General features: G+C 37.5%; 4 protein-coding genes across 5 annotated transcripts; 2 read left to right on the plus strand and 2 right to left on the minus strand.

Annotated features, from left to right (window-relative positions):
- Positions 1 to 468: 468 nt before the first annotated feature.
- Positions 469 to 4090, minus strand: Abi (tyrosine kinase Abl). Of its 2 annotated transcripts, none has more exons than XM_031982496.2 (5): positions 3940 to 4090; positions 2685 to 3350; positions 2280 to 2609; positions 1941 to 2198; positions 469 to 1863 (listed from the first exon to the last, which is right to left on the minus strand). In XM_031982496.2, the coding sequence occupies exons 1-5, from the start codon at positions 3950 to 3952 to the stop codon at positions 1700 to 1702; spliced, it is 1431 nt and encodes a 476-aa protein (XP_031838356.1). In that variant the 5' UTR covers positions 3953 to 4090; the 3' UTR covers positions 469 to 1699. The 2 variants fall into 2 exon arrangements, with proteins under 2 accessions (XP_031838356.1, XP_031838357.1); XM_031982497.2 differs by lacking the exon at positions 3940 to 4090 and adding an exon at positions 3798 to 3881.
- A 632-nt stretch (positions 4091 to 4722) lies between these two features.
- LOC116429494 (TELO2-interacting protein 2) lies at positions 4723 to 6527 on the plus strand. The gene is made up of 5 exons (XM_031982498.2): positions 4723 to 5274; positions 5340 to 5468; positions 5544 to 5705; positions 5776 to 5982; positions 6058 to 6527. The coding sequence occupies exons 1-5, from the start codon at positions 4738 to 4740 to the stop codon at positions 6325 to 6327; spliced, it is 1305 nt and encodes a 434-aa protein (XP_031838358.1). The 5' UTR covers positions 4723 to 4737; the 3' UTR covers positions 6328 to 6527.
- Positions 6528 to 6977: 450 nt separating this feature from the next.
- Cyp304a1 (Probable cytochrome P450 304a1) lies at positions 6978 to 8951 on the plus strand. The gene is made up of 6 exons (XM_031982499.2): positions 6978 to 7068; positions 7202 to 7626; positions 7688 to 7957; positions 8021 to 8310; positions 8384 to 8640; positions 8717 to 8951. Exons 1-6 carry the CDS (start codon positions 6978 to 6980, stop codon positions 8896 to 8898), a joined length of 1515 nt encoding a protein of 504 aa, XP_031838359.1. The 3' UTR covers positions 8899 to 8951.
- A 2770-nt stretch (positions 8952 to 11721) lies between these two features.
- Positions 11722 to 13230, minus strand: twr (signal peptidase complex catalytic subunit SEC11 homolog C twr). The gene is made up of 4 exons (XM_031982478.2): positions 13039 to 13230; positions 12830 to 12939; positions 12305 to 12454; positions 11722 to 12210 (listed from the first exon to the last, which is right to left on the minus strand). Exons 1-4 carry the CDS (start codon positions 13084 to 13086, stop codon positions 11976 to 11978), a joined length of 543 nt encoding a protein of 180 aa, XP_031838338.1. The 5' UTR covers positions 13087 to 13230; the 3' UTR covers positions 11722 to 11975.
- Between the last annotated feature and the right edge of the window lie 411 nt (positions 13231 to 13641).

A 13641-nucleotide genomic window follows, 5' to 3' on the forward strand; every position in this document is an offset into this window, starting at 1 on the left:
AAATAATTTTAAGCCGACCGGTGAACCGAATTGCGAAAAGGAATCCCGTGTCGCTTTTCAAGCGGCCCCGCCGCCCGTTTAGACCTTTCAACCGCGAGCGGAGCCTTTCAAACACAAAACGATAACTCGAGACTTTCCAGGACGCGTACTTTCTTTATGAATAAGTATAATTGACGCTTCGAATTAATTCCTTTGACTCGCCCGAGGAAAATTCTCGGAAGACCAGCAGGGACAACCGGTTTCCATTTCGTGGCCAGACTCGTTCAAACTTCATTCTATCCGATAAGAGGACTTGGCTCGTTTCAAAGGGAACCGCGGATTGAAGCAATTCACCGTTTTCCGTGTAATTGAGAGCCAACGTTTGCTTATTCCCAGGGATGGACGATTCGTCCGTTACTAGAGAAGAACACATCACTCTGTCGCACACTCGATCAACTCACACTGACAGCACACAAAGAATAATTCCAATACGTATTACAAGTTGTTTTATTTGATTATAAATACAATCATGGTGGTACATTCACTTAGTCCGTTGCCAGTAAATAACAACGACGATTAAAAATTCTGCGACGAACCTGAAAAATCTATTCTCCTGTCTCCCGTACTGCCTCCTCCCATCGTCTATAAATCCTACACCGGCAGTAATTGCGAAGTGCATAATCCTCGCGGAAACGAGCCCCTTATTGTCTATGCAAGCATCTCGAAGCGTATAAAGGGAAATTTAAAGTACATCAACGAGGGAAACGAGGGAGGACACGACCGGCACGTTACCTAGCCAATTACACGGTACTTATAACTGTTTCAACAGTGTGCTAATGACTTAATTAGCACCGCACAATGTGCGATTATTATGCGAAACCTCTTACCTCTGTACCTCGGCTCAGCACCCCAGTGGCTGGTTAAATGAAATGATTGCGTTCTAAATGATACATATATTAATTGACTGTACCATGGGTACGTTACGCTGACTTGGTGTGACGAACAGGATTGTGGAAACGACCTTCGGAGTGGCAAGGATTACTTTCGCACTTTATTTTAGGAGAAATAAAATACTGAGAAGAGTACAGAATTAACTACCGTAAGAACTAAACTTATATTACACTAGGCATCCCAGTCTGGACACGTTCGATTCCTGGAAAGCAATTCATACCGCTAAATCGCGTTCGAATGTAAGGCGCCTAGGATTCTCGTTAACAGGACGTTTGGTATTTTGATTACACGATAGCCTATCGCTAACGCCACCTTGATTACACCTAATACGTATAAATACAGCTAACTGTGGGTGTGTTGTATAGTGGAATAACAATTATATGTCCTTATCCATATGTACGTATATAAATACGATCCTTGAGAGATCGAGATAAAATAAAGCTCACCGAAGGAAATACTATTTACCGAAAAATACACTTTCTCATGTTAATACAAAGGTTAGTTTGATTCTTTTTTTCTTCTTTTTTTAGAAAAACTCGTGTGATATTTGAAGTTCTTAAAAATAACCTGTGATCGCAGTATCATCCTATCGGGTACCATTCTACTTTACACCGTTCTGCGTTATTACATCGACCAATATTGATCTTAAGCAGCCGCAATTATTTGCTAGTGCTAAATGAGGTCTTTAAACCAGAACCCTTTAATTTCCAGTCTTTCCTTAAATGATCACTTTTCACCATTTTGATATAATCGATTGCCAGATAATGCATTAAACACAGGGTTCTACGTAATTCCCAGGGAACAAGCCCGTTATACCATCCATGACTCCCTCCCACCACCCGTCATCGTTCTTCTTCAATACATAAATTACAGAGCTTTCCTGGAAACTCAATTCATCTTCTTTGTCAGCGTAATAATCGTAAATTGCAACCACTAAAAGCACAATGGTCCATTGCGTTCCTTGCTCTGTTCAAAACCTGTAAACTCTGTGTACCGAATTTATAACTTACCTTTCTCGATGTAATTCTTGGGCACCCATCCAGGTAAGTCCTCCTCATCTGGTACAATAGGCATGATAGCGCCGCTGGATTGTATAGGTCTACCGAATTGCGAGTGTTCCTCTTGTTCAGGTGGTGGAGGTGGCGGCAGTGGTGGACTACTCGCACCGCTGCCTCGACTAATTTGATGCGAGAGCCTGTGTGGTAAAGTGTGATGACCACCGTAATCCGACATGTCACCTGTTATACCGACCAACGGTGATGGTGGCGCTGTAAACAGACATTAAACAAAATTAAATCCCAATCTTTCATATTTATATTTCATATGAAAAGTTATAAACAGATACTTACGAGGCATACTATTGTGTTGCTCTTGAACATATCCTGCAGTCACGCTGGATGGTGCAGGTGGTGGAGTTTGCGGATGACTTTGGAGGGGGTGAACTGTTCCTACCTGAGGTGGCGAAGTGTGTTGTGTTATAGTGTTTGTGTGGGCATTGTGGTTAGCATTATGAGTAGCGTGAGATGTAGTGTGGGCATGTAAAGGTAAGGTACTATAACCAGGACCTCGCTCCCTTCTGGGATGACCTAACGGATAATTAGGAGCATAATGACTAGGAACTTGGGGTGGGGCTACAGCGGGTGGTGTCCTATATTCTCTTGATCCTTTGCTTAATGTTCCTACATAAAAAAAAGATTTTGTTAACATTGACCAATACTTGTACAATGTACACAGACTATTTACTTTGCACATACCAGTTCTTACTGTCTGAGGAGGAGTAGGGGGCTTTGTGGTTGGTGCTGGTCCTACCATAGCAGCACCCAACCCAGAACCAGTGGAAGCAGCACCCAAACTTTGGACACTTCCTTGACTACCACCACGTTGTTTACTCCTTGGAGTACCACTGCTGCGTACCCCATGTCCAATATCATCCAAGATTGTATAATCAATACTTTTCCTAACATATTTAATTGGTTTCTCAGGAATTGCTGGTGCAATAATTTTGTACTGACGCACTGTAATCTTATTTGCTGTTAAAACACCTATTTCTCTTCTGGCCACTTTCTCTTTGTGTATCATAACTGTTTGAGCGATGTGATTCATTTGGCTCTCCATTTCAGCTAATTGCGATGTTTGCAAATCCAACAGTTGTAAAAAATTATAAGCAAGAGTATTTATTTGGTACGCTACACTGGCCAATGACTGTGTCGTAAAATTTTTGGTCTCCTCCAAAGCTATTCTTTTATTGTCCGCTTGAAAATAATTAGCTTCACAGTAATCAGCAACCCGCTCCAAATTTATATGATTGTCAGCCAGATTACTTCTCCCCTCAGGGATTTCCTGGCCCAGGAATGCTGCTAGCTCGGCCATAATTTCCGAATCACTGCCCACACCCGATGATACACTGTACGAACTCGCTCCTTCCAACACCAACAGAGAAAATTCGTCAGAATTTCAAATGAGTACAAATCATGAACATGATTTATGAAAGGTGCTCATTTCAATCACTTCTAATTTTTCGCCATTCCACCATTCAATGAGGCTTCCAATAGAGGTCGCGTTTGAGAATCTCTGCCACCGTGACTTCTCCCAGAAAACGGTGAAAATAGTTCAACTTTCAAACACGGAATTCGACACAACACTATTCACGAGAAAAAAGAAATGTCGAATGAATCCGTCCAAGCAACCAACGAATGATCCGAAGTCACAGAAATTCGAATAATACTGACGAGCAAGGTTATGTTACTGTCACGAAATTATCCGTCGAGGATAAACATCCGCAGTGACGGAAACGAAAAAGTGTAACTTCAAAATGAATTCTGCTAAACTAAATTCGTCGAAAGACATATTTAGGGCATAGTGAATACCAATAATCGCGAAAAGGGCGGTGTCGTTGCAGCAGGAAGGCAAGATGGTGGCGCAACTCGACAACCGACTCTACTATTATCTTGTCCAGAATGAAATGAATGACACTCATAAATGATATGAAAAAATAGAAAATGAACTAACTGTACTCAGCCATATCGTAACTATCAGCTACTACACCTTCATTAATGCATGATTATCAAACCTCTAGAATTTACACCGAACGGAACAAATGTTCACGTCAAACGCGACACTACTCTCGGCGCAAGGCAAACGAAACCCGTGGAAAGATTTGACTGGACAGCGTTTACTGGAATTTTCTCACGGGCACGGTCTCGGTGAACAAAAATTTCACCGAATTCGGAGCGTTACAACGAAAACGAAAGGAAAAAGGCACGTTAATTTACACGAACGAAAAACAGAAACGGCACACATCAGAGACCGGGAACCTCACGACAGAAACGCAGCGCGTTCACATAGGGAAAGATGACATACACTTCGGCACCTCATAGAGATTGTATCGATCATAGTTTCGAATCATCGAATAACATTATAAAATACAAGAATTGCGTCGTAAAACTGCACGACAGTTAAGAGTGTCGAGGAAAATTTCATCATTGAGCTGTAACTCCGAATGTTCCTTGTAATTCGAATTTGATATTGAGTCGTCACATGTTCAAGCTCCCACAACAACAGTCGGTACATTCAGCCGTTGTTGAATAGTCCGAACATTTCAAGGGAAACGATACCCAAAAAAGATAAACTTTAGTCGTCTGTTTTTGATCCAGAAGCATAAAATTCGATAGAGGCGTTGTTTTTCATATCGGGAAAATGACAGTTTCAATGTGCACACGCGAATCGAGTAGATCATTGCAAAAAAGTTGATTCGCAAGACGGCGATCGTTATCTCTCCCTGGGACTTAATTGCGAACGACTCACAAAATGAATGATCTTTTGAAAGAACTAGAGGCTATGAAAATTTCCGGTGATTTCTCCGAAGAGGGATTATGGTCGGCGTGCATTGATCTTATCCAAAAAAGTTATGTTCCTGAGAAAACGATTGGTGCTAGCCGTCCTTGTGAGGAGAAAGACTTTAGGGAATACAGGCAAATAGTGGACAGGAATTTGCGAAACATCAGATCTATGCTCCATCATATTGTTCACAGTTGTAACGAAGGAATTGTGCAAATAGATTTAAATGCATCGGCTGTTAGGACTTTTACCATTAACTTAGTATTACTCATTGGAGAGCATCACGAGAGAAATCTATGGAATACTGCAGAATCTGTGTCTATCTCCAAAGAATTATTGAGCAATATTTTGGGACTACATAGATGCCAGACCACAGCTCAGTTTTTCATGGAACAAGACAATTTTATTACAGCATTGTTATCATTAAGACCTAAGTTAATGAAAGATACTTGGAAAGCTTATCCAGCAGCTGTAGCATGTTATAAATGGCTTTTATATCAAACAGAGGTTTGTAGAATTATTTGAAGTATATAAGTTTAATTACATATAACAACTAATGTTTTATTTTTCAGAAACCAGCTTTGTATAGTCATATGGGTGATGTTCTTCCAACAGCTTTAATAATTGTTGATGACTATATGCCAGACAATGTGGTAATAGGTCTTCAATGTTTACTTCAAATTATTCAACATTCCCATTTGGTAAGAATGAATTTTATGTATCCTCTTTATTACTCATTTGTATAATTACTAAATTATATAATTTTACATGTCTAGAAAAAGGGATTAATAGACACTGGATATGCCAAAGTAATGTTTCATGCTTTAGAACGTTTGACTCATCAGAGAGAGGCCAAATATGTGATACTGGTATATTTGTGCATAACTAGTTTGTTAGCTACTATGGAACATTGGGATGATACCTTAAATGTATTTGAAGTATGCATTCTCTAATTTGATAAGTATATATATTGAAATGTTCATTTTGTAACACTATGCATTGTTATAGTGGACACAACGTGATGATGTTCTGGCTGTTTTGTTAGATAACATGGAATTTGAACAAAATGTAGAACTCAGACGTGTCTATATGTTAAGCTTGCCTCAACTTTTGACTAACATTGGCTGCGCAAAATGGTGTGAAAGATTGACCAGAATACTGACTGAATACTGTGAGCATCATACAGATCTTAGAACACTGAAGGCAACATTGGAGGTAAATATTTTTACAAACAACTTTAATTACATTTACTGTCTTCAACACTAATAAAATAACATCTTCTTCTTTTAGACTGCCAAGACGTTTCTATTAATGTTTCATTTACGAGTCGCAGCTCACTGTGTACCTTTATACACAGCATTTTTAAAACTGCACTTCGATTTAACCGAGACACCAGTATTTGACAAAGAAATAATGCAAAATTTGGAGGACTGTATTTGCTTGTTATACAAATTGTCCCCAAATGTAGGTTGTGCAGTCATGAAGGATGATCGAATGCGTTCAGTGATAAAAAATAGTCTGCAAGTAGTTTGCCTAGGTGATACCAAATACTTCGAGTGAATGAACTACTATAAGTCTGTTCTAGAATAAAATTCAACAAAGTGTATGGGCCACATTATTTAAAATAAAAAGAAAACATTATTTTTTGTAGTTTCTTAGTATATGATACAATAAAGTATAACAAATAGTACTTAGATATCTTATTTGTGATTTTAATGAATAAATGTATAGCACTTTGTATTGTAAAATAAAAGATTTTTGTTAGAACATCTACTGATTAATACTTTCTTCGTCTCAAATGCAGTAACAGAAAAATCATATGTCTAATTTATGTCCCCGACAATTGTGTAAATCTCAAACAACTACTACTTTTTGTAACAGAGTTCAAGTTTACCAATTAAGATGTCAGTATTTTTGATTATAGGACCATAATATCACATCTCTTAGCTGATAAACCTGAAATATTTATATAATACTATGTTACTTGGTCTTAATCATTCAACTCCAACCCACACCATCCCTATACATTTCCACAGCATTGATAATCGTGCAAAAACTTAAAAACATTCGACTTTGTACAAGCAGATAAAGATACATATAATCTATTAGCAACCACCATATACATGATATACATTCAGTAGAGTAGAGAGTACAGAATGTAGAGAAGACACAAAGAATGCTATCAGAAATCATTTAGCAGTGGTCTCAGCATGTCGCCTTTCTTAATTGCAATATTACTTCTACTCATAGGATACAAATTCTACGAATTTATCACCTGTGTACCACCAAATACTCCGCCATGTAAGTTTTATACCATTCTAAATAACAGAACAGAATTCTTTAATATATTTAATTAGTACATGTCTCGTTAACGGATACCTCATCTTTCTACTAGAATAAAACATTTTTAAATTTGTTCACCCTCTTGCAATAGGTTTGCCCCGTCTACCGTTCGTAGGATCGTACTGGCACATGCTCTGGGGCAATTACGCGTATCCTCATAAAACACTCCGATACTATGTGAATAAATTGAAGTCCAAAGTTGTGACCTGTTATTTGGGACCATTTTGCTGCGTCATAGCCAATGACTATAACAGTATCAAAGAATTGTTAATGAAAGAAGACTTCGATGGCAGACCGACCGAAGTAGACGTTTTGAAGGCGAGAGCTTTCGGATCGACGATGGGCATCTTTTTCACCGAAGGCACGTTCTGGCACGAACAAAGACGATTTAGCCTCCGACACATGAGGGATTTCGGTCTCGGCAGACGCCAGGAAAAATACGAAGCAGAGATGATGGAAGAAGTCACGCAACTCATTGACATGTTGAAGAACGGACCTACCAATGATCAAGAAAAGGTTGCCCGACTAACTAGAAATCAAATTTTCCAAGCGGAACTGCTAACGAAGTGTATTTCAGACATTCCTGAGGAAGGGCGAAGCTTACTTCCCAGACGTCCTGTTTCCGTATTCCGCAAACAGTATTTGGAACATAGCATTCGGCGAAAGATTAGATAGAACGGAACACCATAAGTTGATACAGTTTTGCAAGTCTGCCATGGTGTTTCAAAGAGCAGCTGACACCACCGGTGGGGCTATTTTCCAACGGGCATTTCTAAAGTATTTCGGAAACATGTTTGGATATACTAACATCATAAAAGGGCATTACGGCATGGTGGACTTCATCCAAGTATGTATTCTATTTTTGTGCGATACGTTTGCAACTTCGACGATACCGTTTCGATTATCACAGGGATACGTAGACCAGCGGAAGAGCACGCACACGAGCGACTCCGACAATGGGATGATAGACAGATACCTGGCAGAGATGAAGAAACGGACTGAGGCGTCCAGTTTCTCTGAGAAACAACTTGTCATGACCATTGTGGACTACATGTTTCCAGCTCTGTCAGCCATGCCGAGTACCGTTGTGCACATGATAAAATACACGATGCACCATCCGGAAGTTATGAAGAAGGTGCAGGATGAAATAGACAGTGTGGTTGGTACCGGAAGAATCGTGAATTGGGAAGACAGAAAGAAGTATGCGCAGCCGTTTTAAAAAGTGTTAAAAACTCGGTCACCTCGGATCAAATAGCGTTTCATGTTTCTTCAGTCTACCGTACACCGAGGCAACTATACGGGAAGGTCTCAGACGCGAAACATTGACGCCATTTGGTGTGCTTCATAAGTCCTTGAGGAATACTACTCTCTCCGGTTACAACATTCCGATGAACACGTTAGCGATTGCGAATTTAGGCGGCCTGAATAGTGATCCAGATCTTTGGGGAGATCCTGAGAACTTCCGGCCGGAGAGATTCCTCAACGACGATGGCAAATTAGGCAAAGATTACTCGTTACCGTTTGGATTTGGTGCGTAAAGAGAATTTAACCGATGAAATTTCAACTATGGTGTATGTTTAAAATGAAATGCTGCTATTGGTTTCAGGACATCGCGTGTGTACCGGAGAAACTTTCGCGAGATACAATATATTTGCATTGTACGCCGCGCTAATGCAGAACTTCAATTTTGAGTTCGTGGATGGAGAGCCTACGGGACTGAATGATAAGTTGCCAGGTTTAATTGTTACTCCTAAAGAAACGTGGATTCGAGTGGTACCGCGTCATTGATAGTATACAGGTATAAACGTAATGTAAACGTAACGTAAGTAATTTCATTATAAACAAGCAACGACTTAGTAGCTATGCAATATAAAGCGTAGTACGAAGAACGATAGTGTATAGTAATCGTTTTCATTTTGACATTGCCAAAACACGGCAGAACATAAAACTTATCTAAAGTTATCTTGGTCGGAAAGAAATGGCGAACTAACGGGGGGCGAAGTTCATCTTATGTTCCAATTTGGCGGTATGAATGCAATATAAGACATCTGTTTATCAAACCTGTGATAAAAGATATGACACAATTTTTGAATGAAAATTATATCTGACATGAAATAAATCATTTAATTATTAGCATGATACTGATAATATGTTCCTATCGCTATCTACTAAGCTAGGGTGGAAGAAAGTTTGCACACAATTTGTACGCTATAGATTTATTTTGTAATTGAAAACATTGAAAGACAAAAAGTACATAGTATTGGACCAGCTAACATAACTATTACAGACGGGCCTTTCGGAATTCACACGTACAAACAAGCTGCATCATTTTACGTACAAGTAGTCTAAAGAATGATATATTTCTTTTCTTATCTTAGCTCTCACGCAGCAAATCATGAAACGTACAGTCTCTTCGTGAGGAAACCCTTCTTTCTTTGTCACTTCAACACTACACACCGGAAAAATCATTTCTTCATCAAATCTTTGTTTCCTGTCCAACCAATTTAGGAACATCTATGGAATGTTTGAATTGCTATTGATACATTCGAGTTCGTACAAACAGATATGGGTAAAATTGATCTGTCGGCAAGTACCATGTATTTGATACACATTCTTTTATGTTCTACTGGTTCACGAAAGTCGTGAAGAAGACCAAGCGGTATGGCCAGATCGGAGAAATTTCGAGGGATACAGTTTCCCCCACTTTGGTTTAAGTAGTTTTGTGGTTGTGAGGGTTGTTGAGGCATATATGTTGATAAGGAATAGAGTTGCAAGAGTAAAAACAACTAGGAGGCCTGCATAATGATCGAGATCTTTGGGGAGACTCTGAGAACTTCCGGCCGGTGAGATTTCTCAACGAAGATGGCGGAATAGGCAAACATTACGCGTTACCGTTCGGACTTGGTGCATAAAGGGAATTTGACCGATGAAAAGATTCTGATTTCGTTTGAGCGGTTAACTACAACAGTGTTTGCAAAATGTAATGCTACTGTTAGTTTCAGGACATCGCGTGTCCCCTGGAGAACCTTTCGCGAGATACAATACATTTGGATTGTACGTCACGCTAATGCAGAACTTTAATTTTGACTTCGTGGATAAAGGATCTACAGAACTGAATGATAAATTGCCTACTTTAATTGTTACCTCTAAAGAAACGTGGATTCGAGTGGTACCGCGTCATTGATAGTATATAAGTATAAATTTAACACGTTGAATGTCGTGGGGGTCACCGATGACCCCCAAGCAAATTGGATTACTATAATTCACTCAATTAAACGATGCTTATTGGCAAACATTTCTATATTATAAATAATGCTACCCATTGCGGTGACATTCAGTTTGATGAACGTGCTACCATAATAATCCAATTCAGTCAAATGATTTAATATTATATTTTTTCTATTTTGTGTATTTTGCTCTATGAAATCGTGCGGCGTTCAACGTGTTAATATAATTGTAACATAAATAGTTTCATTATCAACAAGACATTGTCAAAACACGGCGGAACATATGACTTATTTAAAGTTATCTTGCTGGAAAACAAATAACGAGAAATGGGGGTGCGAAGTTTATCTCATGCTCCAGTTTCGCGGTATGAATAAAATATAAGACAGCCTTCAGTTTATTAAACTTGTGATAAAAGAAGTGACTCATTTCTAGTATTATCTACTAACCTAGGGTGGAAGGAGGTTTGTACGCAGTTCATACGCCATAGATTTATTTGGTAATTAGAAACAGTTAAAGACAAAAAGTACATAGTATTGGACTAGCTAACATAGCTAATATAGACAGGTCTTTCGGAATTCACACCTATAAACAAGTTGCATCATTTATACATACTTGTAGTCTAAACAATGATATATTCTTATTAGAATATTCAGCAACTGTAAAGTAAAAAATGTTATGTACAAATACGATCGCGACGGAAAAGAAAGGGAAGATGCTCTTACTATTATGTGTAGTAAAAAGTAAAATCTTTCTTAAGCATATACACTTTATTGCTAATCTTCCCAAATTTCCCATATCTTTTTCTTTTCTTTATACAGAGTGCTCACAGACCTTTCATGAAATATTCAGTGCCATTCAAAGAAATTGAGAGTTTAATCACTTTCCGCTCACTACTACAATGACTTTCGAGTTTCAAATATTCAGTATATTCGAAACAATTTAAACGCGACAACGCCAATTCAATGTGTATTGTTCATGTATCATTGTTGCGCTGACAAAACTCATTAACCAGTAGTCATGAGAAATGAATTTAAAACGCGATTATACAAGAAAAATGTTATCTTTTCATTGTGATCTGTTATAAAATTTATATATAATACATATATATATATATATATATATATATATATATATATATATATATAACTCGAATACCATCATTTGAATACGAATACTAGTGTATTTTTAATGAGACCTTATGTGGTATACTGGAAGAAATACTTTATAATTATACTAAAGAAAAAATTGTATTGTTTCATTAGTCAAGTTAATGAAGTTTGGCAAAACAACAATAGTGTATTATCTATAAATAAAGTGTTTTGTACATTTAATAATACCACTGGTGGCACATTTTCTTTTAATACAATACAAAGGTACTAAAGCTTTACATGCACACATTAATGTTTTCTTATTATTGAAAATGTAAAGACACTTGTGCAGAACTGTTACAGTGCTGACTCTCCTTGCATACAGAAGGTTCCTCAAATGGTATGAAATTAACAAGACATCAAATCATATTGTACACAGCTCTACATATGTATTTGAATAACCAATCAGCACTTAATCTTACAATGCACTTTTCTTCAATAGATAGATTCAATCAGTCTATTTTACATAATTTCCTATGTGGAATATGCTTACTCCCTGTGTACAAAAATATACATTCCCAAAAACATCAGCACTGAGTATTTCAATTTGGGATACTCATTCATATATATAGTGACTATTCCCACATATGGTAAGAAACCCTTTGCTTTACCAACAACATCTTTATGCGTTAGCCACAACTGACCAGCTGCATATAAACCTCTATCATCAACAGAGTTATTATCACCTTTCGTCAGAAATTTAACAGTATTTTCTTCATCATTCCTAAAATGGATTACTTTTTCAATATCTTAACTTATATCTATCCTTACACAATCTAATCTTACACAGCTATCCTTAACACTCAGTTAATACTTACAGTTCATGTAGCTTAAGTACTCTGTGTACAATTGGAATATCCCTACCCTCAACTTTAAAGACAACAATATCTCCTACCCTGACTGGTTCATCACGGTAATTGGTTAAAAATAATAAATCCCCCCTGTGAAATGCTGGCTCCATGCTACCACTATAACATTCAGGTATAAAATGCATAAGGATAATGCATTAATAATATAACTTACACATAAACTATTCTAATAATACTTAACAATAATATAATTTTAATGTTTTTTCATAAAATATAACTTCAAAATCCCTATGTAAATATTCTTATCATTATTATACGATAAATGTTTATAGAAATATGATTATTTATGAATTAGTTAACAAAAATTGAAATAATTTCGGTGAAATAAACATTTTATAAAATATTTTCGTATGCTAAGTTTTAACCCTAATTTATTGAATGTCTGAATAAACATAAAGTATGGAATTACCGTAATATGAAATTACTCGCGTGTATGGACGCGTTAAAAAGATGATAGGTTAAGTAGTGACATACCTGAGTACAACCACAATCGGACTTTCAGTGCCTGTTACAACCATCAATCCTTTCCACATCATCAACGCGGACGAAACGATCATACCAAAACTTAACACTTGATACAGAAACTGTAAGTAAAAATTATAAAATTCCCATATTCTGTTTGGCCGACCATATGCGCTTGTTCAACGAAACGTAGAGCGGTGAAAATTAAAGAATTTATTTACCTGTCGTTTATTCATCCGTCGCACATCGTCAAATGTAGAGTGCCACATGGCTGTAACGTTTTTTTTCCTAAAAATTACAAGAACCAACTAAACAAAACAGTTTGAAACTACTATACGTTTCACTTCAACGCAACCGGCAATAACCACTAACTAGTACCACCACGTCACGTAAACAATGAACAAGGAACATCGGAACAAGTGGAACTACACGAACGGTCCGAATTTGAAATCGGACCAAGCAATTGGCGGCATAATTTCAAATATAATTACCGACATCGAAGAAAACAGAACTCTAATAATTATTATATTCAATTCTTCTTTGTGTTAATCGTGAATAACAAAACCTATTATTTATAAATCAGAAGTTATATATTTAACAGAAAATCTCGAATAATGCGTGAAAATGTGGCGCCGTCGCGGCTATGCGCGCGAAGTTTGAGATAGTAGAATATCGTTCTATTGTTCATCAGGACGCGAAAGGACTCGGACGTGCGGACGTAGCCTCTCTCGCGAGTTATCGTCAGTCTTACTTAATTTAATTAATCAAGTGACCGTGCAAGTGATATTGTAAAGTTAAATAGTTCAAACATTATCATAAATCTA

This window comes from Nomia melanderi, chromosome 1 (assembly GCF_051020985.1).
Source record: "Nomia melanderi isolate GNS246 chromosome 1, iyNomMela1, whole genome shotgun sequence".
NCBI classification, from domain to species: Eukaryota; Metazoa; Arthropoda; class Insecta; order Hymenoptera; family Halictidae; genus Nomia; species Nomia melanderi.

Coding starts and splice junctions, on each gene's coding strand:
- Abi (XM_031982496.2), bottom strand. Junction 2,610..2,684: donor TCCTCAGACAGTAAGAACTG/GTATGTGCAAAG, acceptor TTTTTTATGTAG/GAACATTAAGCAAAGGATCA. Junction 1,864..1,940: donor CAAGAATTACATCGAGAAAG/GTAAGTTATAAA, acceptor TTGTGCTTTTAG/TGGTTGCAATTTACGATTAT.
- LOC116429494 (XM_031982498.2), top strand. CDS start 4,738: ATGAATGATCTTTTGAAAGAACTAGAGGCTATGAAAATTTCCGGTGAT. Junction 5,706..5,775: donor ATACCTTAAATGTATTTGAA/GTATGCATTCTC, acceptor GCATTGTTATAG/TGGACACAACGTGATGATGT. Junction 5,983..6,057: donor CACTGAAGGCAACATTGGAG/GTAAATATTTTT, acceptor TTCTTCTTTTAG/ACTGCCAAGACGTTTCTATT.
- Cyp304a1 (XM_031982499.2), top strand. CDS start 6,978: ATGTCGCCTTTCTTAATTGCAATATTACTTCTACTCATAGGATACAAA. Junction 7,958..8,020: donor GCATGGTGGACTTCATCCAA/GTATGTATTCTA, acceptor CGATTATCACAG/GGATACGTAGACCAGCGGAA. Junction 8,641..8,716: donor CTCGTTACCGTTTGGATTTG/GTGCGTAAAGAG, acceptor TATTGGTTTCAG/GACATCGCGTGTGTACCGGA.
- twr (XM_031982478.2), bottom strand. CDS start 13,086: ATGTGGCACTCTACATTTGACGATGTGCGACGGATGAATAAACGACAG. Junction 12,455..12,829: donor CCGATTGTGGTTGTACTCAG/GTATGTCACTAC, acceptor TGAATGTTATAG/TGGTAGCATGGAGCCAGCAT. Junction 12,211..12,304: donor GTACTTAAGCTACATGAACT/GTAAGTATTAAC, acceptor AATCCATTTTAG/GAATGATGAAGAAAATACTG.